The sequence below is a fragment of the Leucopleurus acutus genome, assembly GCF_964270905.1.
Source record: "Leucopleurus acutus genome assembly, chromosome: 13".
Taxonomy (NCBI): Eukaryota; Metazoa; Chordata; class Mammalia; order Artiodactyla; family Delphinidae; genus Leucopleurus; species Leucopleurus acutus.
This window is the reverse complement of record NC_139155.1, coordinates 40,558,647-40,579,194: the sequence shown is the minus strand read 5'-3', so window position 1 is coordinate 40,579,194 and position 20,548 is coordinate 40,558,647. Positions and strand designations below refer to the sequence as shown.

The following is a 20,548-nucleotide window of genomic DNA, read 5'->3' as shown; positions in this document are numbered from 1 at the left end:
AAAGAAAAGAATATCAGCAGGGGCACCTAAATGAATTAGTATGCTGAAGGGGAACGGAGGCACCCCGAGAGGGAGGAAGTGGAGTAAGAAAAGTTTTCACGCTGAACAAAAACACAGACCTTCAGATTTGGTGTTACCATATTTCATCCCAAAATTATCTTTTCTAGGATTTTCTCTAACAATTATTTTGGAGCTCTCATACCTTCTCCTCAGCTCAAAAGTATCTCCCTCTGGGCACTTAAAATACACTGGTTAAATATTCCATTTTAGCTAATAAATGCACTGCACCAGGAATCTTTTCATTGCAAGTGACTAAAAAGGTAACTGTGGCATGCACTGTTAGCTTCCTACATAAAGTACTCCCCCTTACTTCTAATACACCCCTCATTTTTTTGATTTTGGGGGCCCAACACTGTGCCCAGCCCATAGATAATAAGTTGTGATTGAGCTAAGCCATCCATGACTTCTCTGTTTCTCTTTGCCATGTATTCACTTTGCCTTCCTAATGGCTAGGAATGGCCAAATGATTCTGTTCTGGTCAATGAGATGTAAGGGGCAGTAGTTTGTGTATTTCAAGAAATTTATCTAATTCATGTAAGTTGTCAGATGTATTAGCATAAAGTTGTTCATAATATTTCCTTAATATCCTGTCTACAGGATCAGTAGTGATGTCCCCTTTTTCATTCCTGAAATTGATACTCTTGTTTCTTTTTCAGTTTTGCTTGAAGTTTATCAATTTTATTAATCTTTCAAAGTAACAAATTTTGGGTTCATTTGCTCTATTACTTTTGTTTTCTATTTCATGGAGTTCTGCTCTTTTTAAAAGAAATTAATATACGGTAAAATTAGTTCTGTTTTAGCAGATAGCTCCAGGAGTTTTAAAACATGTACAGATTGTAAAACTACCACCAAAATCATGATACAGGATAGTTCTATCATTCCACAAAACTCCCTCAAGATGTACTCACAACTTTCCTACTCCCTAACCCATGGCAACCACTGATTTATAATCCATCAATGACTTTTACACGATGTAATACAAATGGAATCATAAAGTATTTAACCTTTTACATAACTTTCATCAAACATACTACCTTTGAGATTCATCTATGTTGTTGCATGTCTCAATAGTGCATTTCATTTTATTGCTGAGTAGTATTTTACTGTAGATATCAGTTTGTTTATCCATTCATCCATTGAAGGACTTTTGGGTTGATTTCAGATTTGGGCGATTTTGAATAGAGCTACTATAAATACTAATGGACATGCTTTTGTGTGACCATAAGTTTTTATCTCTCTAGAATAAATATCTAGAAGTGGAATTGCTTGGTCATATAGTATTATGGACTGAATATTTGTGCCCACCTCCCAAACTCACACGTTGAAGCCTTAACCCACAGTGTGATGGTATTTGAAGATGGGCCCTTTGGGAGGTAATTAGGTTAGATATGGTCATGAGAGTGGGGCCTCCACGATGGGATTAGTTCCCTTATAAAAAGAGATGTAGAGAGTTTGCTTCCTCTCTCTCTCCACCATGTGAAGACAAGGCAAGAAGATGGCCATCTGCAAGACAGGAAGAGAGCCCTCACCTGGGAACCAAATCAGCTGGCACCTTGACCTTGGATTTCCCAACCTCCAGAACTGTAAGAACTAAATTCCTGTTGTTTAAGCCACCCGGTTTATAGTATTTTGTTATAGAAGCTGGAGCTAATATATATGATTTTTGCTTTTTTTAGTTTGAATAAATTGAATTTTAAAAAGTGAAAAAAAGAAAGAAATATTGAGCCAAAATCAATATTTGGTACATAAAGTATGAATCTGGAAAAGCACTATTAAAAATTATATCTATCTCTATATTCTTTTAATAGTGTGTTTCACAGAGAAAAATGTTTAATTTTGATGAACTCCAATTTATCCATTTTAAAATTTTATGGCTAGTCCTTTTGGTGCCATAGCTAAGAATTCCTAACACCAGGACCTGAAGATTCTCTCATGTTTTCTTCTAAAAGTTTTATATTTTTACATTTAATATTAAATGTATGATTTATATTACATTAATTTTTATATAAGGTATGAATTATAGGTTGAGAGTTTGTGTATATGTCTGTTTCCGTATAGATGTCCAGTTGTTCTATTTGATAAAAAGGTTTTGTTTTTATTGCATTGCATTTCCATCTTTTTTTTTTAAATTTATTTTTGCCTGCATTGGGTTTTCGTTGCTGTGCGTGGGCTTTCTCTAGTTGCGGCGAGGAGGGGCTACTCTTCATTGCAGTGCTCAGGCTTCTCATTGTGGTGGCTTCTCTTGTTGTGGAGCACGGGCTCCAGGCATGCAGGCTTCAGTAGTTGTGGCACACGGGCTCAGTAGTTTTGGCTCGAGGGCTCTAGAAGGCAGGCTCAGTAGTTGTGGTGCACGGGCTCAGTTGCTCCATGGCATATGGAATCTTCCCGGACCAGGGCTTCAACCCGTGTCCCCTGCATTGGCAGGTGGATTCTTAACCACTGCACCACCAAGGAAGCCCTCCATCTTTATAAAAAAAAAATCAGTTAGCCATATTTGTGTGGATCTTTTTCTGAACTCTCTAATATGTTACATTGATCTCTGTGTCTATCTCAATACCACATCTTTGATTACTATAGCTTTATAATAATTGTTTAAAATCTGATAGTGTGAGTCTTCCAACTTTGTTTTTCTTTTCAAAATTATTTTAGGTATATATATATATATATATATATATATATTTAGCATTCCATAAAACTTTTAGAATTAGCTTGCCTATATCTACACAAAATATCCTACTGAATTCTGTCAGAATTGCTTTAAATCTATTGATCAATTTTATGGACAACTGGCATGTTAATCATATTGAGTCTATCAATCCATGGATACACATTATACCTCTCCATTTAAATTTTCTTTGATTTTATTCATCAGCATTTTGTATATTTCAGTGTGTAGATCCTGCCCATGTTTTATTCAATTTATTTCTGAGCATTAACTGATTTTTGGAGCTATTTAAAATGATATTTTAAAATATCCAGTTATTCACAGCTGTATTTATAAATATAATTGATTTTTGTGTATTGACTTGTATCCTAGAACCTTGATAAATTCCTGTATTAGTCAAGGTTCTCCAGAGAAACAGAACCAACGGGATATATATCCATATATCTGTATCTATCTATCTAAGATATGTTCTAGAAGTTGCCTTACATTTATGAAGGCTAAGAAGTTCCACAATCTTCTATCTGTAAACTGGGGAATCCGGAAAGTTGGAGATGTAATTCATTCTGGCTGATGTCTGAGAGGCAGGAAAAAATGGATGTCTCAGTTCAAGCAGAGAGAGCAAATATGCCCATCCTTTGCCTTCTCAGGTCCTCAAGAGATTGGATGACGCCCATCCATTTTGGTGAAGGCGAACTTCTTTTTTATTTTATTGAAGTGTAGTTGACTTACAATGTTGTGTTAATTTCTGTTGTACAGCAAAGTGATTCAATTACATAGGTACATTCTTTTTCATATTCTTTTCCATTATGGTTTATCACAGGATTTTGAATATTTCCCTGTGCTGTACAGGAGGACCTTGTTGTTTATCCATTCCATATATAATAGTTTGCCTCTGCTAATCCCAAACTCCCAATACAAGGGTGAACTTCTTTACTTAATCTACTGATTCAAATGCTAATCTCTTCTGGAAATACCTTCACAGGAACACCCAGAAATAAGGTTTTACCAGGTATCTGGGCATCCCTTAGCTCAATCAAGCTGACACATAAAATTAACCATCATAACTCCATCATTAGCATTTTGAAGATTTTTTATAGAGTCAGTGAAATTTTCTATGGAGATAATCATGTTATCTGTGAATAGGGAAAATTTATTTAATTTCCAATCTGTATTATTTTGATTTCTTTTTCTTTGCCTTATTGTACTGTCTAGGACTTCCAATTCAATACTGAGTAGGAGAGGAGAGAGTAGATATCTCTTAGGGGAAAAAGTATTCAGTCTTTCACAATTAAGTATGATCTTAATTCTAGAGGTTTTTGTTTGTTTGTTTTGGTTTTTTTGCTTTATGTAAAGACTATTTTTGGAGCAGTTTTAGGTTTACAACAAAATTGAGAAGAAGATATCCCCTGCCCCTACACATGCATAGCCTCTCTCATTATCAACATCACTCACCAGAATGGTATATATATATTTATATATATATATATTTTTTTAAAACCAAGGATGAACCTACATTGACACATCATAATCTCCCAAAGTCCATAGTCTACCTTAGGGTTCACGCTTGGTGTTGTACATTCTATGGGTTTGGACAGATGTATAATGTCATATAACCATCATTATAATATCATAAAGAGTATTTTCATTGCCCTGAAATCCTCTGTGCTCTGACTATTCATCTCTCTACTCTCCCCCACCCCTGGCAACTTTTTACTGTCTCCATAGTTTTGCCTTTTCCAGAATGTCATACAGTTGGAATCATACTGTATATAGTCTTTTCAGGTTGGCTTCTTTCACTTAGTAATATGTATTTAACGTTTCTCCATGCCTTTTCATGTCTTGACAGCTCATCTCTTTTTTAGCCCTGAATAGTATTCCATTGTCTGGATATACTGCAATTATCTTTTCGAATTAATGTTTTCTTTTTTTTGGATACATACCCACAACTGGAATTGCTGGGTCATATGGTAGTTCTATTTTTAGTTTTTTGAGAAATCTCCATACTGTTTTCCACAGTGGCTGCACCAATTTGCACTCCCATCAAATGCTGGCTCTTGGCCAGCATTTGTTATTTGTGTTCTATTTGATGATAGCCATTCTGACAGGTGTGAGGTGATATCTCATTGTGGTTTTAATTTGCATTTCCCTGATGATTAATGATATTGAGCATTTTTTCATGTGCCTGTTGGCCAACTGAATGTCCTCTTCGGGAAAATGTCTGTTCAGGTCTTCTGCCCATTTTTAAAATGGGTTGTTTGTTTTTTTGATGTTGAGTTCTATGAGTTGTTTATGTATTTTGGATATGTACCCCTTATTGGTCATATCATTTGCAAGAGAGTATGTTTAGTTCTGTAAGAAACTACCGAACTGTCTTCCAATGTATCTGTACAATTTTGCATTCCCACCACCAATGAGTGAGAGTTCCTGTTGCTCCATATCCTCATCAGCATTTGGTGTTGTTGGTGTTCCAGGTTTTGGCCATTCTAATAGGTTTGTAGTGAATTCTAGCTTTTTAATAGATGTCCTTTATGAGTTTGAGGAAGTTCCTATTTTTTCTTATCAGTGGGTGGTGAATTTTGTCAAACACTCTTTCTGCATTAATTGATATGGCTATGTGGTGTTTTCTTTTTGCAACTACTAATCTGGTGTGTTTCTTTCTTTTTTTTTTTTTTTCAATACGCGGGCCTCTCACTGTTGTGGCATCTTCCGTTGCGGAGCACAGGCTCCAGACGCGCAGGCTCAGCGGCCATGGCTCACAGGCCCAGCCGCTCTGCGGCATGCGGGATCTTCCCGGACCGGGGCACGAACCTGTGTCCCCTGCATCAGCAGGCGGACTCTCAACCACTGTGCCACCAGGGAAGCCCTGGTGTGTTTCTTTGATTTTGAATACTGAGTCAACCTTATAGTCCTGGGATAAACCCCACTTGGTCCAGGTGTTTTATTCTTTTTACACATTGCTGGATTCAGTTTGATAATATTTTGTTGAGGAATTTTGGTGACTGTGTTCCTTAAGGATTTTGGATTGTGGTTTTCTTTTTTTATACTGTCTGTTTTTTTTTCCTGTTTTTCAATCTTTTATTCTCTGTGTTGTTTAAATTGGATGATTTCTACTGATCTATAGCTATTTCCTCTGTCATCTACATTGTTCCATTAAGCTCATCAAGTGAATATTTTATTTTGGTTGTATTTTTCAGCACTAAAATTTCCGTTTGGGTCTTCTTTATACCTTCTGTTTCTTTGCTGATGTTTCCTCTCTTTCCATTCATTCACCCTTACTTCCTAAGCAGGGTTATAATATCTGATTAAGGTCTTTTTCTGATAACTCTAAAATCTATGTCATCTAGGCCTTGATATAATTTGATTTTCTTTCTCTTTGCAAATTGAGATAGTCTGGTTCTTCCTATGCTTAACAATTTTGCATTGTATACTGCACATTTTGAATATTATGTTATCAGATTCTGGGTATCATTTAAACCGTAAGTTGAAGGTTGACTTGTTTGTTTGTTTTAGCAAGGAGCTGCCCTTGTTAGGGTCAGGTTACAAGGTCTGATCTGCATTGTTTGGGCTTTCCAAAGTCAATTCAGTTTCCAAACATTTCTAGTCCTATGTGTATGCCACTCAGTGGCCAGTCTGGATTCTGGGCGGTAGTCTGCCCTGTAGCTCAGTTCTCAATGCCTGTGCTCTGATGTTTAGGGTCAGATCCATGCATGCATAGTTTAGAGGTTAGCAGAGGAGTTCATACACTACTTGTGGGAATTACTCTTGATCTCTCTAGTCTCTGCAACAAATGCAACACTTTCTCACTCCTTGAGGCCTCCCTTACTAGTCTTCCAGCTAGAAAGCTGGGGTTTTATTTTCCTTGCTCTGATATTTACTCCTCTCAACTACATCTGCATCCTGGTCAAAGGAGTGATAGGACACCAAGAGAATAAAAGTAATGGGGATTGGCACCATGCTCTTGGGACCAAAGCTCCTCTGATCAGAGTGAAGGGTTCCCCTCTCTCTTAGTTTAAGGTGACTTCCCTGTGACCCCTGCCATTGCTGTGCTGCTGCTGCTGCCACTGCCACTGCCATAGGGAGAGAAGTTGAATGAAAAAAAAAGATGCAGGATTTCCCCTATTTTCTGGACCCTTAGAAGCCCCTTTCCCATCCCTTGGGCCAGACACAGAACACTTCTCTTGGAGTTCTTCTCTTTGTGCACTTCAGGGTTTCAGGCTCCCTTTGAGTCCAGGCCAGGTGATACCAAAAGGGAAAAAGGGTAAATTCAGTGGAACTTGAAATTCTAGTCCTCTTCCCCAGTCTGCTTGCTATTATTTACATTGAGGAGTCCTCAGCATGAAAGTTCCATGCTTTCTGTCCAGGATTCTGTGGGAATCTCTCTTTAGAGAGAGACAGGTTGGAGTGTACTTACTCCATCTTGCCTAGAACCAGAGCCTGTTTTTATTCTGATCATTTTCCCCCTTTGGCTTACTTTAGTTTTAAATTGCTCTTTTGTTTTTTCCCTGACTTCTTCTACTTTTTTTTTCTTTAATTAATTTATTTTTGGCTGCATTGGGTCTTTGTTGCTGTGCACGGGCTTTCTCTAGTTGCGGTGAGCGGGGGCCACTCTTCATTGTGGTGCGCGGTCTTCTCATTGCAGTTGCCTCTCTTGTTGCAGAGCACGGGCTCCAGGCGTCAGGGCCTCAGTAGTTGTGGCTCGCGGGCTATCGAGCACAGGCTCAGCAGTTGTGGCGCACGGGCCTATTTGCCTCTTGGCATGTGGGATCTTCCTGGACCAGGGATCGAACCTCTGTCCCCTGCATTGGCAGGCAGACTCCTAACCACTGCGCCATCAGGGAAGTCCCATTCCCTGGCTTCTTAAGGTAGATAATCAGATCACTGATTTTAAGTCTTTTGTCTCTTCTAATATAAGTATTTAAAGGAATGGTACCTCAGGAAAAAAAAAAAAAAAACTTGTTACCTCAGGGCTTCAGTCCTGCTTGTCTGTAGTACTCTTGGCTCCTTCCTCCACATGGGTCTGCTTAATCTTCCAGCTGTTGAAGCACTGCCTGCTGTCATAACCAGTCACAACAACATCTGGAGATAGAAAAGCATCACCTCTTCTTCATGTCTCTCTTTTTTTTTTGACCGTGCTGTGCAGCATGTGGGATTTTGGTTCTCCAACCAGGGATTAAACCCTCGCCCCCTGCAGTGGAAGTGCAGAGCCTTAACCACTGGACTGCCAGGGAAGTCCCTATGTCTCTTTTTTAGAAGAAAGCAAACTTTTCCAGAAGCCATGCAGCAGGCTTCCCCTAATGTCTCATTGGTCCAAATTGAGTGATATGCCTGTTCCTAAATCAAAATTACTTGCAAGTGGAATCGGATTATCATAATTGGCTTAGACTAATCATTTGGGGTTGAATGAATATTAAAAAAAATCAAACTGTAGAACACCTAGGTGACAAGACTGCTAATAGGCAATGAATCAAAAGTAAAATTTAATGGACTAACTCAGTTCTGATGCAGCCTCACTGACATGTCCAGTTGGAGATATTCTACCTAGAATCCTGACAACTCCTTCTTCAAAAGACTGGAGCCAGCAAAGCTGCATAGGAAAAGACTGCAGATGTCTACCTGGCTGATCATTAGCTCTGACAGTAGAGTTCCTTAGTTTAGCTGCCACTCAATGTCTTTGTAGTCTTTGAATAAAAATAATCCTTCATTTGAAGACAAACCAGTTAATCTGAGCTAAGTTCAAACACAAGTATGATTAAGAGAGCCAGATAATAAGATACATCCATTAGCTTAAAATTTCAGGAATCAATAAAGTAATTAACTTAGCATATGGCTTTATATAAGGAAATACATTGAATCCAAGATGGAAATTATAACTAATTTTAATATTATTTACTAGCCATCCAGGATTTGTAGCCCATATAGTCCATTCAAATCTTCTTTTAGGGCTGCTGGGATAGTCTCATCATTGCCTGTCCTAAGTGTTAGTGGCAAAGAGAAAATTATTTGTTAGTCCCTTCACCAAACACTCGTCTGGATTTTATCTTTCAGATCTTCTGCTTTTCAGCATTCCATAGAGTTTCTTATTATTATTATTCCTTTTTTTTTACTAGAATATAAATGTTATTAGGACAGGATTATAGAAAAGTGATTTCCTTTTTGTTTCTTCCAATGCTCTTGTGGTAAAATATAAAGTTTACCATTTTAACCATTTTTAAGTGTACAGTTCAGTGGCATTAAGTACATTTATAATGTTGTACAGCCATCACAATTATCCATTTCCAGAACTTTTTTATCACCCTAAACAGAAACTCTGTACCCATTAAACAACTCCTCATTCCTCTCTCCCCCCGGCCCTGGTAACCACTATTCTACTTTGTCTCTATGAAACTGCCTATTCTAGATACCTCATGTAAGTAGAATCATACAACATTCATCCTTTTTTGTCTGGCTTATTTCACTTAGCATGTTTTCAAGGTTCATTTATGTTGTAGCATGTACAAGTTTCCTCTGCTATCCCATAGCAGGGAGTTTCTATGAAACCTTTCGGAAGCCGAAATGGTGTAAAGCAAAGAATCGATTACTTTACGACACATCTTGCTAACGGATACGTGAAATAAATCAAGATAAAGCACATATGCTCACAGACACAGTTCAAAGCTATGGCAGCTTGATGCTGAGATGCTTGGTGTAGTTCCAGGGAAGGAGCTTGGCTGTGCCAGTCTTGCCGTTTGGGGAGCATACTGCCTCTATTGCGGACCGTTAAATAGGTACTAATGTAGGTCTTTCATAAAAGTGAAGTGATGGAAAGCAAACTTTCAAAAAGCAGAGGATACCTGTACCTGTTTTCACTAACTGAAATAAATCTGAGGAGGATTTTCACTTTTAAGGAAAAAGGCAAAAAGCAATGATAGCATTCAGCCTTTTCTTGGTGGCAAGTTGTTATAGAGGCAGCAAGCAGCCCAAGCAGCTAGAGTGGCACTGCCAAGCTCCTTCCTGGAGAACGACTCTCAGCATCTCAGCATGAAACCGCCATAGCTTAGAGCTGTGTCTACGGTAATTGCTTCTTTGCTTTACACCATTTCGGCTTATGAAAAGTTTCATAGGAACACTCTACTTTCAGATAATGGGAAAAACCTGTACTAATGTAGGTCTTTCGTAAAAGCGAAGTGGTGTAAGTGAACTTTTGAAAAGCGGGGGATACCCGTATCAGAATTTCATTGCTTTTTAACGTTAAATGATATTCCAATTGTATGTGTATACCATATTTTTGCTTATCCATTGATTTATTGATGAACACGTGGGTTGTTTCCACTTTTTGGCTGTTGTAAATAATGCTGCTATGAACATGAGTGTACAAGTATTGGTTTGAGTCCATGCTTTCAATTCTTTGGGGTATATACCAGGAGTGGAATTGCCATACCATGTGGTAATTCTATGTTTAGTTTTTTGAGGAACCACCAAACTGTTTTCCACAGTGGCTGTACCATTTTACATTCCCATCAGCAGTGCACAAGGGTTCCAGTTTCTCCACATCCTTGCCAACACTTGTTATTTTTTGTATTTTTAATCAGCCAGCATGATGGGTGTGAGGTGATATATCACTGAGGTGTTGATTTGCATTTCCCAAATGATTAGTGATATTGAACATCTTTTCCTGTACTTACTGGCCATTTATATATTTTCTTTGGAGAAATGTCTATTCATGTCTTTTGCCCATTTTTGAAATGGGTTGAGTTTTGTTTTTTTCCTGTTGAATTATAGGAGTTCTTTACATATTCTGGATATTATCACATATAAGATTTGCAATTTTCATTTCACAAATATTTGAGTGCCTATTATGGGCATGTACTGTGCCTGATGCTTGAGAAACATGTGAATGAGGCAGCTCATGCTCTGGAGAAACATAGCATAGTGAGGTCAACACAGGAGTAGATATAGTATCAATTTAGTGGATAAAAAGCTACCACATTGAAAAGAAAAGTGGAGCTTATTTTTTATAACTGATGTTTTTGCTTCTTGAATTCCCACCCCATTGAGTGGGGAGTGGTAGTGATGAAAGAGTTGAATTAAATTATTCAGTCCATTTTAAGTTCAACTCCCTATCATGGCTATTTCTCCCTCTGCCCTTCTCTTCCATCTAGATGTCTGGGGAGAGAGTGTATATTCCCTGTGGTGAGGTGGTGCTGTGGATTGGGTCTCAGATGGCCTTGCTATCCTCCTGAGCCTCTCTGGTTTCTATTCTGGGCAGCTAGTCTGAGGTGCTTGCTCACCAAACCTGCAGCAGTAAGTGACCTGTTCTGGTGAGGCAGGAGGCCAGTATCCCTTCCTTCATGATTTGCCTCCACCTTGGCTCTAGCCACCCCTCTAAGGTGTAGCTGAGACTCACAGCTCTGGCTACAAGTTCCACAAAGTTACTTTGTCCAATGATCCCAATTCTCCAGGTGGTTCAATCAGCTCCTTTCCAAGGTCCCCATGGGGTAGGGGGAACGGCTACATATCTTCTAAATCACATGGTAGCTGGTAGACTCTTCACTAACTCTGTATTGCCATTTTTACAATAGTCCAGTGTTGGAGCACAGGAAGTCTGTTGAGCAATTGTTTCCCAATGCACCCCAATGCACTCAATGACAAGTAAGCCCAACTTTCTCCCCTTTCAAGTTCTCTCCCAACCCCCTCCAGCATTTCTGCAGAGGTGAAACGTCACCTGTGTCTGACCTTCTCGTTGTCTCACCATTCCCAGGATCAAGAGGGCTTTTTTTTTCTTTTACTATTCCGTGACTTCTTTCTTCTCAAAGTATCATTCCTCCTCTTCCTTGGGCCATATTTGCAGTTTGATATTTTATCTTCTAAAAATTATTGGAGTGGGTTTCCCTGGTGGCGCAGTGGTTGAGAGTCTGCCTGCCGATGCAGGGGACACGGGTTCGTGCCCCGGTCCGGGAAGATCCCACATGCTGCGGAGCAGCTGGGCCCGTGAACCTATGGCCGCTGAGCCTGCACGTCCGGAGCCTGTGCTCCGCAACTGGAGAGGCCACAACAGTGAGAGGCCCATGTACCGCAAAAAAAAAAAAAAAAAAAAAAATTATTGGAGTAGAGTTGATTTACAACGCTGTGTTAGTTTCAACTGTACAGCAAAGTGAATCAGTTATACATATATCTACTCTTTTTTAGATTCTTTTCCCATATAGGTCATTACAGAGTCCTGAGTAGAGTTCCCTGTGCTATACAGTGAGTCCTTATTAGTTATCTATTTTATATATAGTAGTGTGTATATGTCAGTCCCAATCTCCCAATTTATCCCTCCCCTGACACTTCCCCCCTGGTAACCATAAGTTCTACATCTGTGACTCTACTTCTGTAAATAAATTCAACTGTACCTTTTTTTTTTTTTTTTTTTTAGATTCCACATATAAGCAGCATATGATATTTGCCTTTCTCTGTCTGACTTACTTCACTATGACAATCTCCAGGTCCATCCATGTTGCTGCAAATGACATTATTTTGTTCTTTTTTATGGCCGACTGTAGTTTGTTATTTTAAAAATATCGTATTTCATGTGATAAATGTAATGCCAGGGTGAGAACAGATTACTATGGAATCAATAGAAAGGTGTGGAGGTGGTCCCAACCTATTCTTAGGATGTTACAGTAGGCTTCCTGGAAGAAGTGGCATTTAAGCTAAAACCTGAAGAATACACAGGAGTTAGATAAAGTGCAGAAGCTGGATAAGAGTTTAAAAGGAACACATACAAAGGCCCAGAGGCAGGAGAAGGACTTCCAATTCAGAATGTCCTTGGCATAGAGTATTAAGGAGGCAGTAACAAAAGAGAAAGCTGAAATGGTAAGCTGTGGTCACATCATGAAAAGCCTCAAAAACCTTGTTTAGGAGTTCTGATTTTATATTAAAAGCAATGGGGGGAAATCCCTGGCGGTCCAGTGGTTAGGACTCCATGCTTTCACTGCTGAGGGCCCAGGTTCAATCCTGGTGGGGGAACTAAGATACCGCAAGACTCATGGCTTGGCCAAAGGGGGAAAAAAAAGCAATGGGTGGCTTGTGTTTTAAGCAAGGAGGGTACATGATCAAATTTATGTTTTAGAAAGATCACTGTGTTTGAAAGAGATGGATGCATATGAAGGAGGCAAAACTAAGGGCCATTTTGCTCCCCCCGACTCAGGGATTAGCCACCATCTTGAATTTTTAAGAATATGCTAGAAAAGTCACATTAGCATATTTGAATGTTGAAGAGATGGATCCTGAAGGAAAGCAAAAGGATGACTAAAAAAGAGAATAACTGATGGCAGCCAACATCCTTCAGAGGTGGGAAGGAATGCTGAGGGACCAGAGGAGACCCCTCTTTCATTCTGAAAGGAAGGGGAGAGGAAATGATGGGTGAGATGTAGATAAGTTGACAAACCTGGTGGAGTTCTCATCTTTTTTTTTTTTTAATTGATAATGAAGGAGGCAAAATCATAGCCATCTGCTCATGAAAAGGAAAGTGGCCAAGAAGGAGTATGGCAAACACTGTTGGCTGACTCAGTGTGGTTCCCAATCCCCATCTGCCCTGCTGCTTTCCCTCTAGGAGTTGAAAACACTGGCTTTACTAGACACACCTGCAACAAGGAAACATAAGCAGAATTTTGCTAGGGTTTCTTGGAAAGCTTTCCCTTTTCCTAGTAGAGGACATGGCCATGGCTGGAGTCCCTCTTCCTCTCTGACTTGACCCCAAATGCCATTCCCAGAGCTGGGACAGCTCTCTTGCATATCTGAGAAAATAAGTATGAAGGAAAGGCCCAAAGAAGTGCAGAGACAGCAGCCAGACAAGTCATTGTTCAGCTGCCGATTGACAGCCAGCAGCAACTCGCCTCCAGATTTCTGGTTGCAAAGTCTAATTTGTTTAAGCCACCAAAGGTGGATTTTGTATCCAGAAGCATTCCTGATACAGGAAGTTTCAAGGACAGTGACAAACATCTGACCTGGTCTCTGAAGAGAATGGGAGAAAAAGAGGGAACATAGGATTAGAGATAATAATAAAGGCTCAGATGAAGTGAAATTCATTTAAAAAACACCAATTTCATTTTGGAGTATTTACTACCTGTGGAAATTAATCAGTTTGATGGGGTGCTAATATGCTAATTTTATCAAGGTTACACCAAGTCATATTAATTCTCCAGTTAGATAAACTAGCACCTTCTACTTATTAGGAGACCTGTGTAAGTGCAAGATAACTTAGAGTACTCAGCGACATCCTTTAAAGATTCGTTATTCTAAGATGATATGATTCACATCACTGTCTGGTGGAGAAGTTCAGATTATTCACACTGAAGACAATGTAATCTTGCAAAGTTTATGGCAGAAGCAAGTGAAGAAAGACGCTTCCCTCAGAATACTTGATTTAGATTCTGTCATTTTATTCACATAGTACCCAAAAAACTCTTTCCATGATTAAGCAGTAATTCACAATACATGTATCTTTTGAGGCATTTGCTGCTTTAATAGATGGCTTGTTCCTCTCTTTAATTACAAAAAGAATGAGACCCAAATAAAAAGACTCCTACATTTTTAATAAATGAAAATGTACAAAACTCAATACTTATTCATATTTACTAGAGCTACAAAGTATAATCACTATCAGAAAATTCTAAAATTAAAATTTGTATTCTCCTCTCCCCTTACTAATCTAATATTTATCAATATTCTAACTAAGCAGAGCATGTAATCCCACATTTGTCTCAGGAGTTACTCCAAGCACTAGATATGACTGGATTTTCTGATAATGAAATGTTTACCCTTCATGAGGTACAAAGTTCACCATGAGGCCTATCTTCCCTTCTCCTTCTAAGGACTTTCATTTCTCATGGTTGCCTCCATATTGGGTAACGGTGGCACCATGGGAGACACGACAATCCATGTATTCTTGTAATACATACAGAGTTTTATTAAGAATCCCTGGAAAGGGGGACATTATGTTATCTATTGTCAGAATACTTAAAAAAAATACCATTTACTTTTTAAACAAGAGAATCTGATTGAATTAAATGTGGGTTAAACTCAATGGACTCTTTAAATTGAACTTTAGTGATTTTCTCATTTGTACAAGAGTATCAAAATCCAAGGTCTTAACATCATGATAAACTGTCTAGACACTCATTTAGTAAGAATGCATAAGACCCTGAAAAGGTTGTCCTGGGATGCCTGAAACATGTTCACAGCTGATTTATGCCAGAACAGAGGCCATGAAGAACTCTGAAGGATAGTCACCAGCTGTTAAGGGTTCCCATTTCCAGGTAAGTACAGTTCTCCATTATGTGCTGCACTTACCAGGTAACATCAGTCTCATTTGGACAGTCTTTTCTTCATCTTCCTTATTTCTTTATGTTAAGGTGATCATCAACTTTATATAAGCACCCACAGATAACTGTTCATTATTAGAACACTCATCATATTTAGGCCACTTCCTAAAGACACGTAGAGCAAATCTTAATGCTTTCACTGAGATATTTCCAATATAAATTGTAAAGGAGATAATTTTTTTTTCCTACACAGGAAATTACTTAGTATCATCAACAGTATGTATAGATGATATTATACATCAACTAAACCTCAATTTTAAAAATTGAAACAAAACAGTATGTAGGTTCTCAGGTTTTTGTAAGAGACGAGTAAAGTCCCTTTACTCACCTGCTTCCTAACAATGACCCTGGACATTTCAGCTTAGGTCTTGAGGTACATATTCTTTTGGGTCTCCTCAATCCTATTCTCATATTTTGAATCTGGTAACAGAAAATAAAACAGGAAATTTATTATATTTTATTATTATTTTTGGCCACGCCACGTGACTTGGAGGATATTAGTTCCCTGATCAGGGACTGAATCCAGGCCTGCAGCAGTGAAAGTGTGGAGTCCTAACCACTGGACTGCCAGAGAATTTCCAGGAAATTTTTTTAAAAAACTGATTTAATCTTTGGTCTAGTAACTCCAGTGTGCAAGTAATGAAATGGAGAATACCCACTTATATACTAACTCACACACTCCTTCTCAACAGGGAAAATGTACTTGTCTAAAAAGGAACATACTAGTTCATTATTTGTGTTAATAATGGAAATAGTAGAACATGTCTGAGAGTATATTTTCAAGAGTTGCAATAGGGATGGAAATCCGATTTAAGCTTTAGAATCTCCATCATCTGAACTGACACTGTACTGCAAAGCAAAAGCAAAGCTTTAGAATCTCAATCACCTGAACTGACACTGTACAGAAAAGCAAACAATGCTGACAGAAAATATTCTACATTCTCTCCTGTGGCTTTTACAACCTTTGAAAGGAAATTGGTGCCCACTGAAACTACCGATTTATGCTAAAGGAGTATTGGTGCCTTGTGTCTGCTCCCCTGTTGAAAAAGTTCTCAATAAATGTTTTGACTCCCTCACAGCACTGATGGGACTTTCTCTCTAGTATGTTTTTTCCTATGTCTGAAAAGATTCGAGCTCTGACTAAAGGCTTTCCCACAATCATGACATTTGAAGGGTTTCTCCCCAGTGTGGGTTCTTCGATGTTGAATCAGGATTGCACTTCGGCTAAAAGCCTTTGCACACACGTCACATGTATAAGGTTTCTCTCCACTGTGGATCCTCTGATGTAGATTAAGGGCTGAGCTCTGAGTAAAGACTTTCCCACATTCATTACACTTGTGTTGTTTTTTTCGAGTACGGTTTCCCTGTCTTCTTTCAAACTTTCTATCTTGTTCACAGGTTCCTCTAAATGTGAAACTCTGGGAAGCATTCATGTGAAGAGTGTTAGAAACTTTGTGATGCAGTTCTTTGCCTGAAGAAGTCTTTCGCCTTGAAGCTGATTTCACATTTATAGTTCCGGTGTCTCTATCTGAAATAATACATGGAAAAGCAAATGTAACCAGTACTCTGTTCAGAAGGAAGGAAAACGAAATAGAATGATCCAAATGAAATATATATAGACTATATTTTAGCTGGCATGTTTGAAATATAGCATCACAATGTGGAGGATGGAGAGGGTAAGGCAGAAAACACTGAGAAGATCAAAAGGTGAAAGAGGTTTATATACTGATGAGGCGGGCAACTATAAAGATGAAAAGCTCTTAAAAAAAAAAAGATGAAAAGCTCTGTGCAAAAGGTAGAATGGTGGGTAGGGGTAAAAAGATACATTAGAAACTGAGGAAAGTCTGGAAGAAAAGAAAGGGCCTAAAAGATGAGGAATTATTGGAGAAGCAGAGGAGCAACTGAAGGAGAGGAATTAAATGTGGCAGTGGGTAGCAATAAGCAAGATTTATTACAAGAGTATCAATAAACAAAAGTTATAAAAATAAATGAATCAGTCTTTAGACCGTGACCTTGGGATCCCTCAAAAGGGCCTCAGGGACTGCCTGATGGCAGAAGAGGTGGGCTGACACTGCTTGTTCCTGCTTTAGTCAGAGTAGCTGTGTTTTCATCTGTTTAATATATTGCAACTCCGCATAAAATTTCATTGCGAAGAGGGCCATGCTGCTTAAAAAAAGGTTTGAAAATCCGGATGGAGATGATGTCAAGGATTCAAAAATCTGAACGATATTATAAGAATCTCTGAGAAGGAAATGAGGACAAAATACTGAGAATGTGCACTGGCAGGATATATAATGGTGGAAGTTCCCACAGGAACAGGAGGCAGGAGGGGAGATTGGAGACCTCTTACAGAAAGCAGCCTAGATGTGTGTGATGGGTGGGCTGAGAGGCCACCTTCCCACCCCGCAACCATGACCTGAACCCTGCCCCTCACCATTTTGTCTTAAGGTGTGATGCTCCTTCGATGCCCACTGCAGTTGCTTTTTTGTGGGCTTAAGCTGGCTACGTGGTGTCTCCTGAGTGATTTCACAAGTTGATAGCTTCTTTGCAAGCATGTCCTCATTTCGTCCAAGAGAGACCTAGAAACAGTTTGGTACTAACTGAGGCTGAAGAAGGGAATCAGGTTGGAACTTGAAGATAAAATAACAGAGAAGAAACTATCCTGGGGACACAGGAAAAGGGAGGAAAAAGGCAGAGGCGCATTCTGTTTTCTGGCACAGCTGGGAGTCCACTCACCACACTCTACATTTAGTTGTGCTGAGTGGGAGTACAATTTGGGAGCTCTAACCCCAGTGATGTGCCAGAGCTCCTGACTCAGCCTTGTCCCTCATGCCCACAGCCCCTTCTCACCTGTTCAGCCACCCTGTCATGCTCTTTCTCCAGCTCCTCCAGCATCACCACAGCTTCCTCTCCACTCTCTGGTCGGTTCTCTTCAAACCAGGCCTGCAGCTCCTCAGGCAACATGGCCAGGAACTGCTCCAGCACCAGCAGCTCCAGGATCTGCTCCTTGCTATGCACCTCTGGCCTCAGCCACTGACAGCACAGCTCGCGGAGCCGGCTCAGAGCCTCCCGGGGCCCAGATGACTCTTGATAGTCAAACTGCCTGAACCGCTGGCGGTAGGTCTCTGAGCTGTAGTAGCTGCTCCAGTGGCGGCTGGAGACCATATTAGAGGCCTGCCCTCCCTCTTCCACCTTCATTACCAGAATGCAGTCAGGGTCCCCTGAAGTTTGTGGAAGGAGTTTTGATGTCTCTCTCAATTTTGCAGACATTTGGACTAGGAATAGCTCAGAACTGCTAGGCTTTAATCTTCAAGAAGGTGAAACTCTCCTTATGGACACTCCTAAATATGATTAAAGAGACAAGTGGAAACAAGACAGAGACAAATGCTTCTTAGAACGATACAACTAGGATTAGAAACATAAGACTGTACAGAAAGTGCTGCCCTTAATCTTAACATAAACCATGCTTTCAAAGAACACTTCCTTCTCTAAGAGAATCAAAGAGCTCAGAGGCATTAATTTATATACATGAGTAATTCGCAATTTATTCTGAAAATCATGCACGTGAGGCTGACTAAATATCACAATAAGAGTTCAGCCAGGGTTGCAGAGGAGCTCCTGGAGAACAGAAATAAGGGAAGGCTGAGGAAAGTTATGACTCTGGGTCAGCCTCGAAGAGCCAGTTAATTTTTTCTAGACTGCTGCAAGGAGCTCTAAGGAACAGTCTCACGAGAGAAGTACTTTTGCATAGATTTTTTTTCGATGCTTACTAATTTTTAAAACAATATTACTTTGGCATTAAAGGGACCATTCAAAAGAAAAAAGCATATTCCTCCATCTTAATGTATTTCCATTTTTTCATGTCCATGTCTACTGCTCATCTGTGACATCCATATTATTTACTTAATTATCTCTTTACTGTAGAATATTTAGGCTGTTTCTAATTTTTACTATTATAAACAATGCTGGGAAGCACATTTTCAGAAAATATACTATTTTTCTCCTTTCAAATTAGTTCCTTCAAAGATGTCCCAAGGACTTGACTTACTGGGGTCAAAGGAAAAGGGACAAATATCTTGCTATGTATTATCAAATAGATTATAGAAAACGCTGTATCAAATCACAGTGTCACCAGCAACATAGTGATGCATGGGGGCAACAATTTCTCCCAGTATCGCTAGCTTGTTAGCAGGAAGGGGGTGGGAAGACACTCTCCTTAGTAGCATTTTAGTATATGTATCACTAGTAACTGACAGCCAATTTAAACTGTTATATGTGCCCCTATTTTTCCTCTCTACCATTTTTTTCCCCACTTCACCGAGAACTCTTCTAGGCACTGAAGATATGGCGGTGACCCGAACAAAGCCTGCGGCTACATAAAGCTTATATTCTAGCCCTGGAAAGACAAGGTTACCAAATAAATGACACAACTTTATACAGTGCTCCACAACTGAAACGCAGAGAATTTACTATGTGCTAAGCACTCGTTTAGGGATCTTAATAAATATAAACTCATTTAAATCCCCACAAAAGCCCTGTAAGTTTCTTTTCATCCCCACGTTGAGGAACCCGCCAGGGCAAGCTCAGGTAACGAGACCAAAGGCAAAGGAGCAGGGCTGGGGTCTGAGTTCAGGCCATCCACACCTTCTACGGTGCTGCGCGGTCCAGAGCCGGTGGCCGGGGTCCCACCGCAAAGAAAGGCAGCAGACCCATATGATCCTGAGCCGGAACCGAATCTGGGATCGAGACCGGAGCGACAGGTGGGGTTTGAGGCCACGTGTCTGGAGCCGTCTAGGGGAGTTACACAGAGGGTCCCTAAGCTAAAGCATCCTCTGGAAGTCGCAGGAGTGGCCACCGGGACGCACTTTGCGTCTCCCGCACCAGGAGCGAAGTCTGTGCCGGGTCCACAATTGCTCTCAGTTCCACCCAAGAGACCAAACCCCCAACACCGCGCGAGGGTCCGTATCGAACCCGGTCCCTGGAGGGGAGGTTTCGCCCAGAGTCCCAGATCCGGGGGTCTTTCCCGAGGGGACCGACTCTCCCTTGGAAATACCTCCTCTGCTGAGCCTGCTCCCGACGGTCCCGGGACACCTTCCTCCACCACACGGCGCCGCTCCCGGACGGGGACCCGACTCCGCGAGACCACACGAGGAGAATGGGCGCGGGGGGAGGGTGCGCGGGAGGTCAGGTAAGCGCGCGGAGGGTGATGGGAGGAGGTCGGCTTCGGGGGCGGGGGTCAGGCGCCACAGGGTACCCGGACAAGGAGAGGGGGTGCACGCACGCGTTGTAAGAGGCCAGGAGGTGCGGGGACGAGGTGGAGGCCGCGGGGAAGCGCCGGGGGCGTGAGGAAGAGGTAGCCAGGGTGGGGGCGGGGAGGGGTATAAAGAGGGGGTGCGCGGGCGCGTGCTAGGAGTGGTGGTGGGGCTCCCGTGAGGTGGCCCCAGGCCGGCGGCCATCCCTTCCCAATCCCCCGGGTGCC

General features: G+C 40.6%; 1 protein-coding gene across 1 annotated transcript; it reads right to left on the bottom strand.

Moving 5' to 3' along the window:
- Nucleotides 1-15,943: 15,943 nt before the first annotated feature.
- Nucleotides 15,944-20,208, bottom strand: ZNF396 (zinc finger protein 396). Its single transcript, XM_082852982.1, has 4 exons — nt 20,123-20,208; nt 17,920-18,410; nt 17,504-17,648; nt 15,944-16,597 (listed from the first exon to the last, which is right to left on the bottom strand). Exons 2-4 carry the CDS (start codon nt 18,337-18,339, stop codon nt 16,143-16,145), a joined length of 1,020 nt encoding a protein of 339 aa, XP_082709108.1. The 5' UTR covers nt 18,340-18,410; nt 20,123-20,208; the 3' UTR covers nt 15,944-16,142.
- Nucleotides 20,209-20,548: the final 340 nt, after the last annotated feature.